We start from the raw sequence: 22050 nt of genomic DNA, 5'->3' as shown, positions 1-22050 counted from the left end.
CGGCATATCCATACTTAAAATTATAAATGGGGAAGTGGGGAAGTGTGTGTGTCTGTTTGTTTGTCCGTATTTCGACGAATTGACGTAATTTTTTAAGTGTAAATAGTTGGAGGAATGGAGAGTAACATAGGCTACTTTTTGTCTCTTTCTAACCCCCCACTTCCCTAAAAGGGAGGGTGGAAATTTGTATGAAGCATTAATTAAATGCATGTACATTTTACAGTCATCATACAAACACTAAATAATAAATCAAATAGTAATCCAGTCATACACAAATGTTTTAACAATTTTGCTATTCTTTTAAAACTAGAATTTTCCGATTCTCTCGCGCGTTGTTTCGTCTTTTGTTCTAAAAAAGAAACGTTAGAAAATATTAACATTTAATTTAATCCGGAATCCTTTCAAGTATGAACTGTCAAAGACATTTTCTTAGAATATAATCCTTGAGAGCACCCATTGATACTCAATGCGTTCATATTGACGAGCAGGAGTCTCATTCCGTTTATAAAATTAGGATTTTAATCATGTTGATTTCAATGCTTTTACCTGGCCTTGTAATGTCCATGTCATGAATGAATGAATAAAAAAAATGAATAAATGAATGAATGAATAAATTAAATATTTATTTGTTTCAAACAAGCGTATATACCCGTCTTACATGATAGTGGTTTTTCATGAACGATTCTTGTTTTGCCACGACGGGCGTACGAATATTGTTCTTATAACATGGGACGCACGATGTTACTTATTACTCTTATTTCACCTAATTATGACATATATTAATTATTATTATAAATGAAAATGTCGGTCTATCACCTCATCATTAAACGGCTTAACCAATTTACAAAGTTGAAAAGTATAGACATTGTTTGCGTATCAGAAAAAGTTATATAATTTTATATTTATAGTATTTAATTTTTTTTTATTTGTGGGGTTTTATTTTATAGGTAGTTTTAGTTTAGTTATAGTTTTATTTATAATTTCATAGTTAAGTTTTTTAATGCCCTGTTAATTTAGTTTATTTTGATTACTTTTAGATTTCTTTCGAAACATGGATATATTTATAGTATTCAGAAAATGTAAGAGGAAACTTTGGGATTAACAAATATTATCATATTTTAAAATATTAAAATGCGCCTCATATCTAATATAATAGGCGTTAAAAGCTGCACTTAGACGTTCGCTGTGAAAGAATATGTCTCCTAATTGAATACAATTATTATACTCAGTTTTATTCAAAGTTCTTTTGAACCTGAGTGAATAGGTTTAATAATTGTTAGATCCTGTCACAAGGGAGGAAAGTATTGGGGTTACTAAGTGTGCGAAAAACACGTAAAATCATATGTGTCATTCCGATATCACTATTATATCATCATCATCAATCAATCACAAAGTCAATCAAACTTTTATTTAATCCCGCGCTCTTATGCTATGAACAATTCATCTAAATATATAAAAGAAGAAGCTGACTGACTGACTGACTGACTGACTGACTGACTGACTGACTGACTGACTGACTGACTGACTGACTGACATATCAACGCACAGCCGAAACCGCTGGTCCTAGAGATTTCAAATTTGGCACGTAGGTTTCTTATATAGTGTAGAGGAGCACTAAGAAAGGATTTCCCAAAATTCACCTCCTAAGGGGGTCAAATGGGGGTTCAAAGTTTGTATGGGGAAACAAGATTAGTTTGACTATTTTATTCGAAACTTCACAGGAAGATTCCTTACGACATATGACTGAATACGTGTTTCAGGTTTTTTTTAAATTTAACCCCTAAAAGGGTGAAAAGGGGGTGATAAAGTAAAAAAATCAATATGGGTATCGTTTTTATAGTTTATCGGGTCGCTGATCACGATAAATACAACGTTTTTAAAATCTAACGAGGCGGAAGTGAAATACCTTCTCCCCTGTTGTGGTGCAATGGGGTTTAAATATCAAAAAAATATATAAATAAAAGAAGATATTGACTGACTGACTGACATATCAACGCACAGCCGAAACCGCTGGTCCTAGAGATGTCGAATTTGGCACGTAGGTTCCTTATATAGTGTAGAGGAGCACTAAGAAAGGATTTTTCAAAATTCGTCTCCTAAGGGGGTTAAATGGGGGTTCAAAGTTTGTATGGGGAAACAATGTTAGTTTCACTGTTTTATTCGAAACTTCACAAGAGGGATCCTAAAAACATATGACTAAAGACGTGTTTCAGGTTTTTTGAAATCTAACCCCTGAAAGGGTGAAAAGGGGGTGATAAAGTCCAAAAACTAATATGGGTATCGTTTTTACGGTTTATTGGGTCGCTGATCACGATAAATACAACGTTTTTAAAATCTAACGAAGCGGAAGTGAAATACCTTCTCCCCTGTTGTAGTGCAATGGGGTTTAAATATCAAAAAATATATAAAAGAAGAAACTGACTGCCTGACTAACTGACATAATATATCAACACACAGCCGAAACATAGGTTCCTTATATGGCGTAGAGAAGCACTAAGAAAGGATTTTTCAAAATTCTCCTCTTAAAAGGGTGAAATGGGGGTTCAAAGTTTGTATGGGGAAACAAGATTAGTTTGACTATTTTATTCGAAACTTCATAGGAGGATTCCTAAAGACATATGACTAAATACATTTTTCAGGTTTTTTGAAAATTTTACCCCTAAAGGGGTGAAAAGGGGGTAAAGTCAAAAACACAATATGGGTATCGTTTTTATGGTTTATCGGGTCGCTGAACACGATAAATAGGTACAACGATTTTAAAATCTAATGAGGTGGAAAAGAAATTTTCTCCCCTGTTGTTGTGCAATGGGGTTAAAATATCCAAAATAGCCATTAGTTGCATATATGTATATTATGTATATATCTTTATAATTATTAAGTTGACTTAGTTTAATTTAGATTAGTTTTTAATTTAATTGTATTTTATTTGTCTTAAGTTAACTACTAATATGTACTTTCCTAGACACCACGCGCTCAACGACATCGTCCGGAGGGCCCTGGTATCGGCAAACATCCCTTGCGTACTAGAACCACCGGGCCTCTGCCGCACTGATGGAAAACGTCCTGACGGCTTAACCCTGGTGCCTTGGCAGAAAGGTAAGTGCCTACTGTGGGACGCCACATGCGTCAGCACTTTCGCCGCCTCACACCTAAGCCGGACGGTACAGGCAGCCGGCGCTGCTGCAGAATCTGCAGCTCTGCTAAAAAGAGCTAAATATTCTGCGCTTGAGGCGAAATATTATTTCGTTCCCCTCGCCTTTGAGACAACGGGGTGTTGGGGGTCAGAGGCCATAGCGTTCATACGGGAGTTGGGTCTTAAGCTGAGGGAAAGGACCTCCGATGCTCGTGCGGGCTCGTACCTGGTGCAAAGGTTGTCCATTGCCATCCAACGCGGCAATGCGGCAAGTTTAATGGGCACCTTTGCACCCGGTACAGCTCGCGGAGGTCTTTTTTATTAGTTTATAATTATATTTTAATTTAGTTTTATTTAAATTTTTAAGGTACTTTAGTTTTAATTTTTATATTTTAATTGTTTAAGATTGTACATACTAGTCACTTTTGATATTTATTTATAAATAATACTTACAATATGTACTTTTTATGTTAATTTTGTTAATAAGTTATAGAATAAAATAAAATATGGTACTTACTTAAATAAAATATAACATAATCCAAAATAGCCATAAGTATAGGTTTAGTTTTTATCTTTACTTCTGGTTCAAGAGATTTCAAATTGACACGGAAGTTCCTTAGAGGACCACTAAGAAAGGATTTTTCAAAGTTCACCTCCTAGCATGATAATTTGACAGGGACAGGGACAGGGACAGGTACAGGGACAGGAACGGGATAGGGTTAGGGTTAGGGTTAGGGTTAGGGTTAGGGTTAGGGTTAGGGTTAGGGTTAGGGTTAGGGTTAGGGTTAGGGTTAGGGTTAGGGTTAGGGTTAGGGTTAGGGTTAGGGTTAGGGTTAGGGATAGGGATAGGGATAGGGATAGGGATAGGGATAGGGATAGGGATAGGGATAGGGATAGGGATAGGGATAGGGATAGGGATAGGGATAGGGATAGGGATAGGGATAGGGATAGGGATAGGGATAGGGATAGGGATAGGGATAGGGATAGGGATAGGGATAGGGATAGGGATAGGGATAGGGATAGGGATAGGGATAGGGATAGGGATAGGGATAGGGATAGGGATAGGGATTGGGATTGGGATTGGGATTGGGATTGGGATTGGGATTGGGATTGGGATTGGGATTGGGATTGGGATTGGGATTGGGATTGGGATTGGGATTTGGATTGGGATTGGGATTGGGATTGGGATTTGGATTGGGATTGGGATTGGGATTGGGATTGGGATTGGGATAGGGGTAGGGATAGGGATAGGGATAGGGATAGGGATAGGGATAGGGGACGGGGACGGGGATAGGGATAGGGGAGGGACAGGGACGGGACGGGGACGGGGATAAGAATAGGGATTGGGGTCGGACTAATCGGTGGGTAATCGATATCTAGGCAGTGTAAAATGCAGGTGGCTCAGTGCGAAGGGATTAGTTAGTTGGGATCGGCGAGTATCCTGCATCCGTAATAACTATTACATTCAATGTGCTGTAAGAAGATCGTTGTTTGCTTGCCTTTTTAACCGACTTCAAAAAAGGAGGAGGTTCTCAATTCGATTGAATGTTTTTTTTTTTGTATGTATGTTACTCGATATCTCCGAGGATTGTGGAGCGATTTTCAAATATTTTTTTTTGATCGAACGGGTATAACTCAGAGATGGTCCCATTGGTACCAAGTCCGGGGTCTGATGATGGAATCTTGGAGAAATCGAGGGAACTCTTCAAATGTTATAGGCACATGTAATGTTCTTAGTATATTTTTTAAAGGTACACCAGTATTTACGCCTCATCATCATCATTCCCTTGCCCTTTTCCCATTATTTGGGGCCGACCCCAAATAATGCGCCTGCGCCGACGCAGCAGATCATCTTCCTCCATTTAAGTCCGATAGTCATACTGCAAAAGGTTTTGGCATTTAGTTTTTACAACCGGCCGCCCGCCTGACGTCAACCCTCCAGTAACCAGTATTTACGCCTGATGGTAATAATTTTATGTGGCTGAGCTGATGATGGAAGGTCAACTCCTCAACGGTTAGGAGTTAAAGGATAATTCTTTCACTACTGTACATATATATTCGGACTGATACAATTAATATCACTTTTTGTATGTATGTTACTCGATATCTCCGAGGATTGTGGAGCGATTTTCAAATATTTTTTTTTGATCGAACGGGTATAACTCAGAGATGGTCCCATTGGTACCAAGTCGGGGTCTGATGATGGGATCTTGGAGAAATCGAGGGAACTCTTCAAATGTTATAGGCACATGTAATGTTCTTAGTATATTTTTTAAAGGTACACCAGTATTTACGCCTCATCATCATCATTCCCTTGCCCTTTTCCCATTATTTGGGGCCGACCCCAAATAATGCGCCTGCGCCGACGCAGCAGATCATCTTCCTCCATTTAAGTCCGATAGTCATACTGCAAAAGGTTTTGGCATTTAGTTTTTACAACCGGCCGCCCGCCTGACGTCAACCCTCCAGTAACCAGTATTTACGCCTGATGGTAATAATTTTATGTGGCTGAGCTGATGATGGAAGGTCAACTCCTCAACGGTTAGGAGTTAAAGGATAATTCTTTCACTACTGTACATATATATTCGGACTGATACAATTAATATCACTAGGAACCACTAAAAATCAACAAATAAATTAACTTTTTAACAAAAAATAAAACCGCCAACACGGAGAAACTAAAAAGCCAAAAATAATAAACCTTCGAATTCAGATTTCTTATCGGATTGCAATAATCTAAACATCCAAATTATAAACAAATCAATTATTTTTGGAGTCGGGGCCAGCCTGCGTATGGTTGGGTGGGGCAAACAGGAAATAGCAAGGCGACGAACAGGTCTGGTACCGACTACAAAAATAATTGATTTTTTTATAATTTGGATGTTTAGATTATTGCAATCCGATAAGAAATCTGAATTCGAAGGTTTATTATTTTTGGCTTTTTAGTTTCTCCGTGTTTTGTAACACGCTTTTTTTGAAGGCGGTTTTATTTTTTATATGTTTACGTTTGCAATAAGTACCTATAAGCAAAATGGAAAAAATTGTAAGCGATAATGCAAGGAAGTACTTTTTACCCTACCGACCATAGCGTCGAGATACTGGTTATGTGGGTTGTATAAAGTTTCCCCAGTATAAATATTTATATAGGTAAAATACAAACATATTCGTACCTACTACCTACGCTGTGGTCGCTGTGTAACAATTCTACAATAATTGCAAGAATTTCTTTTAAAACAATAGTAATATGTGTCAGCCAAAAAAGTGGTTTACCACTTTTCGATCAATAGAGTCGAAAAGTGGTAAACCACTTTCTTGGCTGACCGTACAGCAAATAGATCAGTTACAATGGCCCCCCAGTCGAGAATTGCCCCGCTTACCTACAAAGAAACCTACGGATCCAAATGAAAATCTTATTTTTTGTAAACGTTTCAATAAGAATACTTTTATTACGCGGGCGAAGCCGCGGGTAAAAGCTAGTTGTTAATAACTAGTCTTATTTACCAAGACAATAAGAACTAAGTATCTCAAGAAACACGGATAACTTTGCCTATGAAAATACAATATATCAAGAAGCATGGATAAGTTTGTCTTAAAACTTATCTATTGCGTTACACAAGTAAACACTTATTTGCTAAAACTGTCACAAAATATTCACAACCACTCTCACAGGGCTAAGAAATCCGGCAGAGAAACTTAGCAAATAAATAACACCTTGTTTACACGATACCGCCGGAGCACCCTCGTGTGTGTCCACAAACACTATCCGTCAACGTCGCTGTACCTCTTTGATTCACTTGGATAGTGCAAACACGCCCTTACAAGCCTATTTATAGAGGCCGAGTGTAGTGGAGACAATAACAGCAGGATTTCCGAGAGATGCCGAACTACGGGAATATTAAATTTAGATGGAAGGTATAACGCTAATTTGAACTTGGCTATAACAACGTCACGTGGGTACATGTTTACTTAGGTACTTTCATTCTTTTACAACATTTTATCTTACCTTACAAATAAAAAAACGAATAGCGATATCGTTAAGTACTCAAGTGTTTTTAATAAGAGCATTTTTTTTCTCTATATGTTCTCGTAGCGTAGGCAAAAAGAAGATAGCGTAGGAAGAAGTGCTAAAATGTAGAACAGTTGAGTTGGTAATTAAGATACATTTTGTGTCATGTTTTTAATTCGCTAACGCAATTGAGTGGCTACTGTTTTGACTTGAGACCTAATTTTGTGCCGCCATATGTGATTTCGTTTTCTGTTTTATTTACCTTTTGTCTCATATCAAGTCACTAAGATAGCCGAGTCAGGTCGCTCAGCCGAGTAAAACGCACACGCCGCTTCGGCCGAGGCATTTCTACGTTGGACGTTTTTCGCGAGAGCACATTGCCGAGCATCGTGCCTCGTTCTGTGTTGACCAACGAACTAACAATCGCTGGTGTTGACCTACTTTCTTCATTCGTCCTACTGTGACTTGACTAGTGTGCCGTCGACTCGCGAATGCAAAACCGACTAAGTGACGGCTGACGAACAGCGCCGCATCAGCCCTGTATGTAAATTCTGGTTAATAGACATACAAACATTACAAACGACAAAGACGGCAAAATTATTCTTACTTATTCATAATTTAGATTATTAAGAAGGGCTTATAGGTGAAATTATTGTTTTTAACTTACTAGGAGCCAAAACAACAGTAGTGATAAAACGTTAAATGGGTGAATCAACATAAAAGTAACGTGAGTCACGACTACATTAAGTGTTTATTTGAACAGCACAAATTAAAGGATCTACGCATATATCGGGAAAGTAACACTCATTTAGAGATAAATTATTACTTGAATTTGCATCGTGAATAAATGGAACATGCCGTAAAATCGTGACTCATGTTACTCTTGCCGCGGATTGATCCAAATAGTTATAATAAATTATAATACCTAAGTATACTTACCTTTCTTGTTAGTCCTTACTAACACACTAATTTAAAAACTTTTTCAATCATTCGATATCCCTTTGATACCAAAATATAAGTAATAAAAACCATGTACTTGTTTTGTACTTAAATAGAATAAAAGTAAAATATGAATTACAGAATGAATTTTATATTCATAACGTACACGCGCTTGTTGTTATAGATACCAATAGGTATTAGGTAGGGGAGCCTGGGGTCAATAGGAACGTGGGTCATTAGAAACAAGTCAAATAACTCCGAGAGGGATAGTCACAGCGGAGGCGGTCCAAGGGGGGGAAGGCAACGGAAATATTACTGGCAACATTCGCCAAGTAAACACTACTATCATCAGCTCTGTAGATTTTATTATCGGAAAATGTGTAAAATGTAACCTAAGTGCGAAGTTTGAAGTGAAGGAGGTGCACCTCAGTACTTACATTAGAAACACAGTGAAAACTTAACAATTATCAAACACTGGATACTAAATTAAGTGGTGAGAAACTGTTTTAAACCGTTACTTTCGTGACTTTTAAACCACAACAACTCGAAAATCAAATTTTCAAAACAAGATAACGGGGATCACTCGACACTACTCGACAGCTGATTGGATCATCTTCTGACAGCAGTGACAGCCGACAGATGTGACATCGCGCAAACAAGTCAGTATTGCCAGCTCAAAATACTCTACGGCTGCGTTCAGTTGCGTCGTGTCCGCGTGTTTAAGGAGACGGCGTTCGAGGTGTCTTTAGTTTCTGAGATCACCACAAGGTGACACTACTGTGCTGTTGATATCCATAAAGTAAGAATATACAAACGAATTAAAGATGGCAAATATCTGTAATGGATGTGGCGAACAAATTAATTCATGTATGTTTATGACTTGTTCTAAATGTACGCTATTATATGATCTGATGTGTGTTCAAATACCGGAGGAGGTGTTCAATGGACTAAATCAAGAGGATAAGGACGAGTGGTTGTGTCCCTGTTGTAAATCGTCCCGTCCAAAGGGGGACAATAGTCACACCCCGGTTCGTGGCCGTGACTCTATTGACAGCTACGCTGCACGAGATAGTGTCACCTTATTCAGGGGCCCTCGCCAACCTCCTCCAATGACTAAAAGCAGAAATGATGATGATGATACTTCCGTTTCCGTTTCTGCAGCTCTGATTAAAGAAGTTCGGGAGTTGCGAAAAGATGTGTGTGACCTCAGTAATTTAAAACTTGAGTTACAGGAGATAAAAGCCCAGGTGATGGTTGCTTCATTCTTGCAGCGTAAGGTTGAAGAATACGAGGAGACAATCTCGAAGCAAAAGCTTACTATAAAGGACCTGCAAGAAAAAGTCATGGCTTCGAAATCCAGTCCGAGAAGGGGCCGGAAGCGAAAGGTGAAGAAGCAAGGAAATAAGGCTGAAGAAACCATTACATCAGAGGACACCACATTATCTGGATCTGATTCGTGCATGGCAGTTGTAGAAATACCCTCCGGGGAAGTGAATCTCACACTTGAAATGCCTAACGCGAATACCAACTCCTCATCGACGAAGCAATGTCTACAGAGAAGCCAACTGGCACAAACAGTTGTAAAAAGCACTCATGTTGAAGTAAAGTCTACTCGGCGTGGTGACGACAAGGGTGCGGATCAGCTAAGTGGTGACCAAAATGGGTGTCCAAGAGTGAGTGGAGTTCTGCGAGGTACTGCCGCTCCTGGTGTTACACAAATAGAAGCAGCAGTGAGATTAAACTATATGCACCTATGTTATGTCAAGCAGGGTACTACTAAGGAACAAGTGTTGCAGCATTTGAGTATGATATGTGGAGATGATGGCTGCACGGTGGATGAACTCAAGGCACGAGGAAATTATGCTTCATTTAAACTGGGTGTGCCGGGAAATCTGTCAGGAAAGGTCATGGCTGAAGAAAACTGGGCAAAGGATATATGCATTAAACCTTGGCGACAGAATTTTCGTCACCACAGCAGCAAAAGCGGCAAAGAAAAGCATGAAGAACATTCGCATCTATTACCAGAATGTACGCGGTCTGAGGTCGAAAACTGATGTCTTCCATACCAATATGCTTCTAAACTCGTACGGTGTGTTAGCACTAACCGAAACATTTCTTACTAGCTCAGTGAAAGACGGGGAACTATTCTCCGAAGATTACACAGTGTTAAGAAAAGATCGTCTCGGCGATGTGGGCTGGGGAGGAGTGTTACTTGCTGCGCATAAAAGTTTCTCTGTGCGTCTTTTGTCAGAAATTGATGGATTAAGTGATGATATGGAATTGGTGACTGCTATGATTGTGGGGAAAGCAGTAAAATTTGTATGTTGTGTTGTTTATCTCCCACCAAACTATAATGATGACCAATATTTGAAAGTTTTAACATGCTTAGAAAATGTAATCTGTAAATTTCCGGATCATGAAATAATTATTTTAGGTGATTTTAACTTGAATTCGTGTAGTGTTAATGTTCTAAATAGCTTCAATTGTTTTATGGAATTTTGTCAGCTGCACCAACATAATAATGTGTATAATCAGCATGGTGGCATGTTAGACCTGGTTTTGAGTGGGTGTAACCTAGAGACTGAAAGAGTCAGCGTTTGCGGCGATGTCGATGCGCTTGTACCGGCTGATAAGTACCACCCGCCTCTTGAGGTACTGGTGAAGTTCCAACGTGTTGGTATTCATACCCCAACTTCACGGTCTCATTCTCGTTCTCATGGTCCAAACTGGAACTTTCGTAAGGCTGATTTAGGAGTCCTTTATAGAGCCATATCGGATATTGATTGGACTGATGTGCTCAATGAGAACTGTTCTAACGCTGCTGCCGAATTATTTTACGGAAAATTAAATAAATGTATCGACAGTAATGTTCCCCTCAAAAAACAATATGTATCTAGTAATCGGTATTCCTATCCTACCTGGTTCACTAATGATATAATTAAAAACATCAAGTTTAAGCATTTCCACTTAAAAAGGTACAGAGAGAAAGGAGAGCTTTTTAATCTGGAAATGTTTAGATATTATCGGACGCATGTAAAGACCTTAATTGATAATTCGTACCGAAATTATCTACGGGGTATTGAGAGAGACATTACTGACGATCCTAGTAAATTTTGGAAGTATGTTGCTAGTAAAAGTAAAGACAGACGTTGTGACACTGAGTTTCTCTACAGGGGGAAACTGTATCGGGGCAAGAAGCAGCTGACTCGTTTGCGGAGTACTTCGCCTCAGTGTTTCAAGGGGACATTCCACTCTTGAATTACGAGCTAGCGGCACAGGGATCTCCTGGCCCTCCAGTTAGCGCTGCGCGTGTGTCCCTGGAAAATGTTGATGCTACAGACATACGAAAAGCAGCAAGACGTATAAAAGTGCGAGCTGCGGCTGGACCTGACGATATACCTTCTTTTCTTGTGAAAGACTGTATTTCAGTACTTGACAGTGCACTTTTACACATTTTCAACATAAGTTTAAAAAAGGGGCAGTATCCAGCCTGTTGGAAGGTCTCTAGGGTGACTCCCGTTTCTAAGGGTGGTTCGGGTCGTGAAGTGTCGAATTATAGACCCATAGCTGTGCTGCCGTGTTTCGCCAAATTGTTTGAGTCAATCATAGAAGGCCGCATCAGCCAACAGATACAATGTTGGTTGAATGACAGTCAGCACGGATTTCGTCGTGCTCGGTCTACTGTCACCAACCATGTCAACTTTGTGGACTATGTCAGAAATGAGCTAGATGCAGGTCGCCAGGTTGATGCGGCTTATTTTGACTTCAGAAAGGCATTCGATTTGGTAAATAATGACATCCTGCTTCAGAAATGTGGCGCTTTGGGTTTTACGCCACACTTACTGAAATTTTTATCTAGTTACCTCCGAGATAGAAATCAGTACGTTGAGTGTGGAGGGTACAAATCCGGACCATTCTTTACTCGATCCGGCGTAAGTCAAGGCAGCACTCTCGGCCCTACATTATTTACGATAATGATCAACGACTTGCCGGGAGTGGTACGATCTGCGGGTTGTCTATTGTTCGCTGACGATCTGAAGCTATTTTTGGGAATAGAGAATACGTCTGATCAGGTGTCGTTACAGCGTGACATTGACGCAGTGGCCGAGTGGAGTGAGACCAATCAATTACACTTCAATACCTCAAAGTGTAAAGTTATAGCGTTCTCTAGAAGTCGGGTGCCTCTTGTCAAACAATATAACATTAAAGAGACCGTGTTGGATCGTGTTGACGAAATAACTGACCTGGGACTGACCTTGGACACGAGACTCAACTTTAGAACGCATGTCACCAATATATGTAAAAAGGCGAATAGGGTCCTCGGATTTATCATGAGGGTATCAAGCCAGTTCAGTGACACTCGTGTTTCGCTGTTACTGTACAGTGCATACGTTCGCAGCAAACTCGAATTTGGGGCTTGTGTCTGGGACCCACACGAGAGCAAGTATACCCTCATGATAGAGAAAATCCAGAGGAAATTTGCTCGTTTCCTTTACAAGAGGAAGTTTGGGTTTTACCCTTATCTCTATCCTTCTTTGTTCGTCAGCGGCATGGTCGGGTTGGATACACTAGAGTTGCGGAGGAAAATGTTGCTCCTGGGGCATTTTTATAAGCTACTGTGCAACCAAGTATCTAACCCGACTGCGCTAGCACGGATAGGTTTGTCTGTGCCGCCCCCTCGCCGGCTCGGAGTGGAAGGGGAGGGCGGGGCGGTGGTGTCGCGGCGGCGCCGGCGCCTGTTCGCGTGTCCGTCGACGCGCACGCGCTGGGCCGCAAACGCTCCTCTGCAAGAGCTATTGCTCTTTTAAATGACATGCATCTGCAGCTACCCGATGCCGATATTTTTTTTGATCCACCTTACCAAATTATGAAATGTATTAATGAATTTTTGAATAGAATGTAATGAATGTACCTATATATTAGTTTTAGTTTACTTTATGGATTAGTATGAAGTTTTTTTTTTTTTTTTTTTTTTTTTTTGACATTACTTATTATTGATATTTTATTTGCTTGTTTGTTTATAATGTTTAATTGTTGTATGTTTCTAATGTATTGACATGTAATTTAGTATTGTATAAAGTGACTTGTTTGTATATAAATATTATTATGTAATAACCTAACTTTTAAGCGCTTGGTGTTAACTGTAAGCTTATCTGTGAATAAAAATTGAAAAAAAGGAACGCCAAACCCGTCCGAACCTGCCGAGTAGTGCATGCCGCGGCTGCGAGCCCGTCGAACATTTTTAAGTGACCGTATTACTTTTTTGGCAGTAAAAGTAAGTATTTTTCATGTTTTTGTTTTGTTTCTTGATCAATAACCACTGGCAATATGCTGATTGTACTAAACTACAATAATTTGTAAGTATTTTACTTGAAATTAGCGTGGTTTGTGTATGCCTACAACGTTCCGTTATTTTTGTATCTAATTTAAAGTTTACAAATAGCTTAATGGGGCAATAGAAACAAAATTCTTGGTGGCATTAGAAACATGTTTCAATTGACCCTAGTACGTGATTTTGAGTTTTAGTATGTGATTTTTTATTTCACCATCTACTGAGGCACCAACTAACAACACTAACCAAGTTACGTAACTCCAGATAGTCCAGATAAAACTGAGACATCTATTGAGACACTAACTAATGTGACAGACATCTAAGTTGCAGGTTCGGATACAGAGTCAACTGAAGGAGACAATACCAATGCAATTGCGTGCCAATGCCTACCACACCTCCCATTCCTGTAAACCTAGCTTTTGGAACTTTTTATGATCCAAATCAGCCATCCAAAAGCCTTAAATATTTTTACGCCCGAAGCGACCAGGCCATTCCCTGCTCCACCGAGGGTTCAGCCAAAAGGGGGTAGTAAAAAATAAAGTTGACCATCTACACGGATACGCCGAAAAAAGAAGAAATTAGTAAGGAAAATAAACAGAAAAATGAACAAACGACAGTGAAAACAAATAAAAAAATCAATAAAACAAATAAGGGCAAAGGTAAAAAAACAAATCAGACCGAAATGGCACTTTCTTCGGAGGATGAAGTGAATAGGTGGCATTCGATAATGCTAAATTAGAAGACTGTGTTTGGGTGATATGATTCTAATGTAAAATAATTGAAAGTAAAGATTATAATAATGTATCCATTGATTGATCTTGATGTTTCAACTACCCCCCACCTTTGTTTCATTTGAACCAGGCATAGGGACGTTTGAAACATTTTCCGAGGTTTACTAAAAATCTTCTTCCTATTTATTTCTCGCTTATGAAGCCAAATAATACATTTCACCATATAGATAACTTGACTATAACTGTGACCACTCAAGTTACCAATTCAGTAAAAAACAAAGGTAGAATACTCGATTTTGTCGAAAACGTTCCAATTGACCCCAGCCTCCCCTACTTCCGCAGAATTGGACTTTTTATTTCGAATTTTTACACGTTTTAAGGATGAAATATAACAACAAATCTTTATAATGGAGTTACTGCGTCAGATAGCTTTTTCCTTTTGATTTTGTATCAATTCATTTTATAAAAACACTAGCTTTTGCCCGCGGCTTCGCTCGCGTTAATTTCGAAGATTGCGGAATGCTCCATACAAATTTCCACCCTTTTAGGGAAGTGGGAGATTAGAGAGAGACAAAAAGTAGTTTTTGTCACTCCCCATACCTTCAGCTATCTCCACTTGAAAATCACGTCAATTAGTCGCTTCGTTCTGTCGTGAAAGACGGACAAACGACAAAGTTATAAGGAAATGACATCCTCAGAGAGTTACATAGTTAGAGTTAGAGTTATTTATCGTAGAAGTTCTGGTACCAAACTATATTATAGTATAGTAAACCGTATCTCAAAAACATAATTACAGGACCAAATTACAGATTCAAGGTCATACATTTTTCCCGAATCACTAACCGCTTGTTTCGTACCATTAATATTGCACTAGTATTCCTTGGTCTAATGGCCTTCGTAATGTCCACACCATCGGTCAACGTCGCTTCCCGACTTTTTGCTCACTCTATGAACCTCCGCACTTTGCTGAGTGTTGTGATTTTAGGAAAAATCTAATTTTGTCACTTTGTAAACTCTGACGAGGTTATTAATAATAACTATTAGCGTCTGCAGGAAATGTTTTTGACGTCCTGTTTTTTTATCTATAATAATAATTCAGTATTTAGTACTTCTACTCATATAATAGACCGGTTCATTTTAAATACCTCAGTACCTGCACTCTCGAAGGTTATGCGTCTGTGATCTAATTTGATATGTAACGGACATGCACAATAACCACTTGCCCCTCTCGCACAACTTGCCTTGTCGCGCGCGAGTCCATACTTGAAGTCGCGCTTGATGGACTCGCACGCGACAAGGTAAGTTGTGCTAAAGGGTTTGCTGTACCCCTTACATTTCTTTTAATTGTCAAAAAGGTTTCTAGGTACAGACGTATTATCTTAGTTAAGAGTACGCTTCCAAAAAGTCCAAAAGGTCTGGATCGATGTTCTGTGATGGAAAAGTCAGGTAATTTTTTTTAGAGTGTGTATCTTGTAATGTGACTTTTTACTAGGTACTATAATTATGTAACGATTTAAAGTATGGGTAGGTACGTTCATAATAATTTCGTATCGATCATTGATATCTGAACCAGGCTTCTTAATTATCGTGAAATTGTTGTTAATTAAGTTCATATTTTGCTTTAGATCATCACAAGCACGTTAACCGCAAAATAAAATAGAAAGTTTGGAGAGCGAAGTTTGTGTAAAATACCTCTATTAAACTCAGAAAACCCGGCAATCATGTGCCTAAATAGAGCTATAGCTCCGCTTTAATTAATTTTAAATTAAATTATATTATCATCGCGATATTGACAACGTGAGAGTGAAGAACTTTCAATAGAGCCTTCCAATTTATTTCAGATACCGGCTTAAGCCAGTTTTAATTACTGCCAGACGAGGTAAGCCGATTGATACAGCTCGTTTGCCGCCATTTTGTGGTGTCCCCATATCTCCATTTTGTTTTTACTGGCAAACAATACAAAGATCCTTTATAGGCAACGTGAGTGAATGAGGGGCACTGATTGTCACAAATACATGTAATACTATGCAATGTCAAACCTTAATGCTGCATCGGCAGTTATTAAAAATTGTTTTAATTTATAAGATTTCACTCTGAATAACTAACCCTGGCCAATGAACCAATCATCCACCGGAATATTTCCTCCGTCCAAAAATCAATATATTTTTCTTGGTTTTAAATAGCAAGCTGCTTCAACAACATATTACAGCTAACACACGACAAACACATTTTGATTATATTATGGTCGTATCAATTCAATAGTACATACATATTAACCGCCGCCCCAAATCTCAAGGAAGGTGGTGCTCAATTCGTCTGTATGTTTTTAATGTTTGTTCTACGATACCTCCGTCGTTACTGGACCAATTTGAAAAAAAAAAAAAATTTTTGGTTGAATGTATATGCATACAGATTGGTCCCATTTTTAACCGACTTCAAAAAAGGAGAAGGTTCTCAATTCGACTGAATGTTTTTTTTTTATTTTTTTTTTGTATGTATGTTACTCGATATCTCCGAGAATCGTGGACCGATTTTCAAAATTTTTTTTTGATCGAACCGGTATAACCCCGAGATGGTCCCATTGGCACCAAGTCAGGGTCTGATGATGGGATCCTGGAGAAATCGAGGGAACTCTTCAAATGTTATAGGCACATGTAATGTTTTTAGTCTATTTTTCAAAGGTACACCAGTATTTACGTCTGATGGTAATAATTTTATGTGGCTGAGCTGATGATGGAAGGTCAACTCCTCAATGGTTAGGAGTTAAAGGATAATTCTTTCACTACTGTACATGTATTCGGACTGATACATATAATATCACTAGGAACCACTAAAAATCAACAAATAAATAAACTTTTTAACAAAAAATAAAACCGCCTTCAGAAATAAGCGCGTTACAAAACACGGAGAAACTAAAAAGCCAAAAATAATAAACCTTTCAATTCAGATTTCTTATCGTATTGCAATAAGCTAAACATCCAAATTATAAACAAATCAATTATTTTTGGAGTCGGTACCAGCCTGTGTATGGTTGGGTGGGGCAAACAGGCAATAGCAAGGCGACGAACAGGTCTGGTACCGACTACAAAAATAATTTATTTGTTTATAATTTGGATGTTTAGCTTATTGCAATACGATAAGAAATCTGAATTGAAAGGTTTATTATTTTTGGCTTTTTAGTTTCTCCGTGTTTTTTATCAGAACCCAGTTCTGATGATGGGATCCTGGAAAAATCGAGGGAACTCCTCAAATCTGAAAAGCATACCTACATATGGTGATTTTTGTGTTTTTAAAGGAACAGCATGCATTTACGTACGGAACAGTGACATTTGGTGCAGTGGAAAGATGGTGGTCAGAACGGAACTCCTCAAATCTGAACGGCACACTTATAGTGACTTTGGTATTTTTATAAGAACAACATGCACTTACGTCCAGAACAGTGACATTTGGTGCAGTGGAACTGCTGATGAAGATCAGAACGGAACTCCTCAAATCTGAACGGCACACTTATAACGACTTTGGTATTTTTATAAGAACAGCTTGCGTTAACTTTCAGAACAGTGACATTTGGTGCAGTGGAACTTCTGATGATGATCAGAACGGAACTCCTCAAGTCTGAATGGCACACTTATAGTGACTTTCGTATTTTTATAGGAACAGCATGCATTAAAGTTCAGAACAGTCACATTTATTTGTTAGGAGATTCGTTCTCTTTGTTATGCTTACATATTGAGTTTTTAAATTTTTTCAAGCTCGATTTCTTATAATCGGATATCGGATTCGTGAGTTAAGGTTTGAAGAGTTTCCTCAAACTCTTCAAACCTTAACGGTATACGTATATTAATTTGCGTTTCCATCAAATAATTTGATTATTTACATTAAAAGCAGTTTTAAAAAATACCTACACATTTCTACATAACAACATTCGCGAGTACCTTTCACCAGAACCCCAAAAGCGGCGGTTTTTTTTTCTTAAAAATGATTCAACCCTAATTGAGTTGGTTGAGTGTACAAGTTTCTAATAGGTCGGTAACGCGCACGTGACACTCCTTGAGTTGCAGGCGTCTATAGGTGACGGTGACCGCTTTCCATCAGGCCGACCGTATGCTTGTTTGCCACCGACGTAGTATAAAAGAAATACATCCATACTAATATTATAAATGGGAAAGTGTGTGTGTCTGTTTGTTTGTCCGTCTTTCACGGCAAAACGGAGCGACGAATTGACGTGATTTTTTAAGTGGATATAGTTGAAGGGATGGAAAGTGACATAGGCTACTTTTGTCTCTTTCTAATGCGAGCGAAGCCGCGGGCAAAAGCTAGTATATAATATATCTAGATCGTTTTCAAGTAACGTGAGCCAAACTGTGGTCATTATTAATAATTATTCTTAATAATTTTATTGCTTTTTCGACATGATTGATGGATGACAGTAGAATTTAATACTAAAAAATAAAGATCCACCACGTTATTAAAATATTTCCCTGAAAGTCTGACGTCGGAAAATCAGAACAATATCATCGTTGGCTATTTTATTAAAAAGTGACACTGGGAAATGATGGATTGTTTCGTTGCAGTATTTATTAATTAGTTGTAGCGCCTTGTAGCAAAGAGATATATAACTACGTATAGACAGAATACTGATAAAGTCTAAGAAAAAAACGTACTTCAGTACCATACAGAAAAAAGTATTACGGTGGCCTAGATGGCATTACACCTTTGGGGGACGCTCAGCTAGATGGCGCTAATATTAATATTTGACATTTTAAAACATATCAAGCTAAGAATATGGGCCAAAATGTCAAAACTGAGGTTCAAAAGTTTTAAGCCTGTGTCAAGAGATGGCTGTGATTACACATTTTACTTCGACAGTAACTGGGTGATTCTCCGAGACCCTAATTTTCAATGTCCGGAGGCTTATTTCACTGAAAACTTTAGTTTAAAATCCTGTTTTTTTTTTCAGAGATACTTTATATCTCTAGTCGACTGGGACATCGATTAGCTTTAGTATAAGGTCATTGTAATTTTTTATATTAAAAAAATATATCCGTTATTCTTACTACTCTGTCGTGTCCGTTCTCCATTTTTCTCTAAACATGTGATGATAACTTCAATTCAGTCATCTTAACGAATATTTTGATTGAGTACATGGATACATTATTAGTTACTACATTACTAAAATTTAACAATTATTTTTTTATCTATAATTTTGTATTTATAATTTAGGAAATAAGAGATGTCCGCGACAAAATTCTTATTTCTCTGGTGCGGGCTTTATTCGCCTGTATCGTAAACGTATTGAAGATTGTAGACAAACTTCCCCCCGCGGGGAATAATCAGTCGCGTTCGGAACGTGGTACGAAGTGGAAGTTTCGGCTGTTGCACGTGGCTCCGGAATTACGAAGGTAAATATCTTATTCCTCTGTCCGTGGTTCAGGTATCATTCTTATTACTCTGTTCGGTTTTTTGGGATTTATGTAACTTTTAAATTGTACTTTTTTGCTTAATTCATTGTTTTACGTACTATCTATTCATATTATTAACGACAGCCGCGTTGTACATACACATTATGAATCATTGGTTTTTTTTCGATAATTTCTTATTCCTTTGTCCCTTATTCCTATGGATTTTGGACAATGGAATAAGAATTTCCTAAATTTTTCTTGTTTTTCTTAACTGACTTTCAAAAAGAAGAGTAGTTTTCAAGTGATTTCCTATATTTTAAAGTAACTTAATAAAAAAAACTTACATCTTTTTAAAAATATTAATAAAAAAAATTAGACCTTTTTAGCACCTAGTGCATTTACAGTCTGAATGTTATTAATAAAAATAAATATAAAAATATTCTAGAATACTTTTTTGATAGTTTTGTGAACAAAAGTACAATATATAATTTATAAATATACGGTTTTTTAACATTTTTGTTAACCTATCCTGACTTATCTTATTCCTCTGGGCCTAAATTTCTTATTCCTCTGGACCAAAAAGTTAAAATGAATTTATTTTATGAATGGGTTCACAAAAATATGGGCCAAAACCATAGTTATGTCTAAAAATAAATCTATTTTCACAAGAGTATGTCCTTATTGGTCAAATTTCAAAAATAAAAAAGGACAGAGGAATAAGACAAAAAACGCTGTCTCGTAGAATGACCCAACTCTCTATAATACTCTATCCTCTTTAGTTGTAAGTGAAGCGCTGGTAGCCTAGCGGTAAGCGCGTGCGACTTTCGTTCCGGAGGTCGCGGGTTCGAACCCCGGCTCGCACCAATGGGTTTTCGGAACTTATGTGCGAAATGTCATTTGATATTTGGCAGTCGCTTTTCGGTGAAGGAAACCATCGTGAGGAAACCGAGCTAATTCCAATAAGGTCTAGTTACCCTTCGGGTTGGAAAGTCAGATGGCAGTCGCTTTCGTAAAACTACTGCCTACGCCAAATTTTGGGATTAGTTGTCAAAGCGGACCCCAGGCTCCCATGAGCCGTGGCAAATGCCGAGATAATGCAAGGAGGATGATGATTTATTAATTAGTTGTATGAACATAATTATTTACACAATTATAAAATAAAATAAGACTAAACTTAAAAGCTAGCGAATGTCTTTATTAGGCCCTTAAGGTATATTGTACCAAGGATACTGGCGACATTTCCTCGCTGTATCGCAATTTTGTAATATTGGAAGCCTTACTTGATTATTTTTAATGAATGCCTTAAAAATAATATATTGAATATACTACAGAAACTTTTCATATCATAATGCGTGTTTTTTTTATTTACGTTAAATTTGACAGGAGGACGTAGGCTTATTAACAGAAGGTAGGTAGGTATATCGCTTTTTGTTGAATTTGAATAAAATGTCGTTTTCATAAATAATAGGTATTGGGTGTCCATGGGTGGCGGTGATCGCTTACCATCAGGCGACCTGTCTGCTCGTTTGCCTCCTATCCCATAAAAAAAGGAATATATACATAAGTGTGAGGGAACCTTAAGAATAACATAAAAGTTAATGTCAAGTATGTGATGATATTGTTCTTTATTAAAGGAAGTATAAAAAAGTTATTGGTATAATTTTATCAGTAAACTGAGATAATAATCATCTATTACAAAAAAATCGAAGCCATCTGCAAATTACGCGGCTGACGTTATTATCACTAGACCTCCTATCACTTTATTTTTGTTCATAAATTTAATTTACTTCGAAGCACGTGAATCTGTTTAATATATTTAAAGTTACTCATACTCATCCTCATGTATATAATTTGTCACAAAATGCTTTTAATTTCATCTAAAACGATGAATTATTAAAACTGTGTGACTGAATGTTAACTGTTAATTATTTTTTGATTGCGTGTCTTTTTACGTACGTATAAAACATAGTGTGGCAGTTTTTTTTTTCGTTTAAAATATAGTTTCATTCAATTCCAAGTGCATGCAAACGGTGGCTGCGGTCATCGTCATTCTTAGAAATATAATTATCAGTTCATTCCAAGTTATATTATTTCATTTATTATCAACTTTTGGAATGAATATGTGAGTATGAGTATGAGTTGACTTTTATGTTAAAATCGACTCCATGGTTCTCTAACGTTTACCATGCTACGAAATATCCGAATCCTGATCATTATATAACCTTTATTTGACAACACAAAATAAATTACTCGATGTTAGTTTAGAAACCTAGCCGAAACGTCAGAAAAAAGGTAAAATAATGATACTGATGGCGCTCGGCCTGCAAGTGACTTTAAATACGTGTGCAAAACCCGAGAACTATAAGTTCTACCTATGTATAATGTACCTGTCTCTAGGAGTATAATGCAAGTAGTAGACAACCAATAAGAATATAACCACATTTTTCATTATAAATAAACCTTGATTAAAGTAAAAAAAAAATAATTGCAAATTCTGTTGAGTAAAT

General features: G+C 37.7%; 1 protein-coding gene across 1 annotated transcript; it reads left to right on the top strand.

Annotated features, from left to right (window-relative positions):
- The first annotated feature begins 11275 nt into the window (after positions 1-11275).
- Positions 11276-12886, top strand: LOC125229860. The gene has a single exon (XM_048134798.1). The coding sequence runs from the start codon at positions 12053-12055 to the stop codon at positions 12884-12886; it is 834 nt and encodes a 277-aa protein (XP_047990755.1). The 5' UTR covers positions 11276-12052.
- The last annotated feature ends 9164 nt before the right edge of the window (positions 12887-22050 follow it).

The sequence above is a fragment of the Leguminivora glycinivorella genome, chromosome 9 (genome assembly GCF_023078275.1).
Source record: "Leguminivora glycinivorella isolate SPB_JAAS2020 chromosome 9, LegGlyc_1.1, whole genome shotgun sequence".
In the NCBI taxonomy this organism is placed as follows: Eukaryota; Metazoa; Arthropoda; class Insecta; order Lepidoptera; family Tortricidae; genus Leguminivora; species Leguminivora glycinivorella.
This window is presented reverse-complemented; position numbering and strand designations above follow the sequence as displayed.

Excerpts from the sequence above, each read along its gene's own strand:
- LOC125229860 (XM_048134798.1), top strand. The coding sequence starts at position 12,053 with ATGATCAACGACTTGCCGGGAGTGGTACGATCTGCGGGTTGTCTATTG.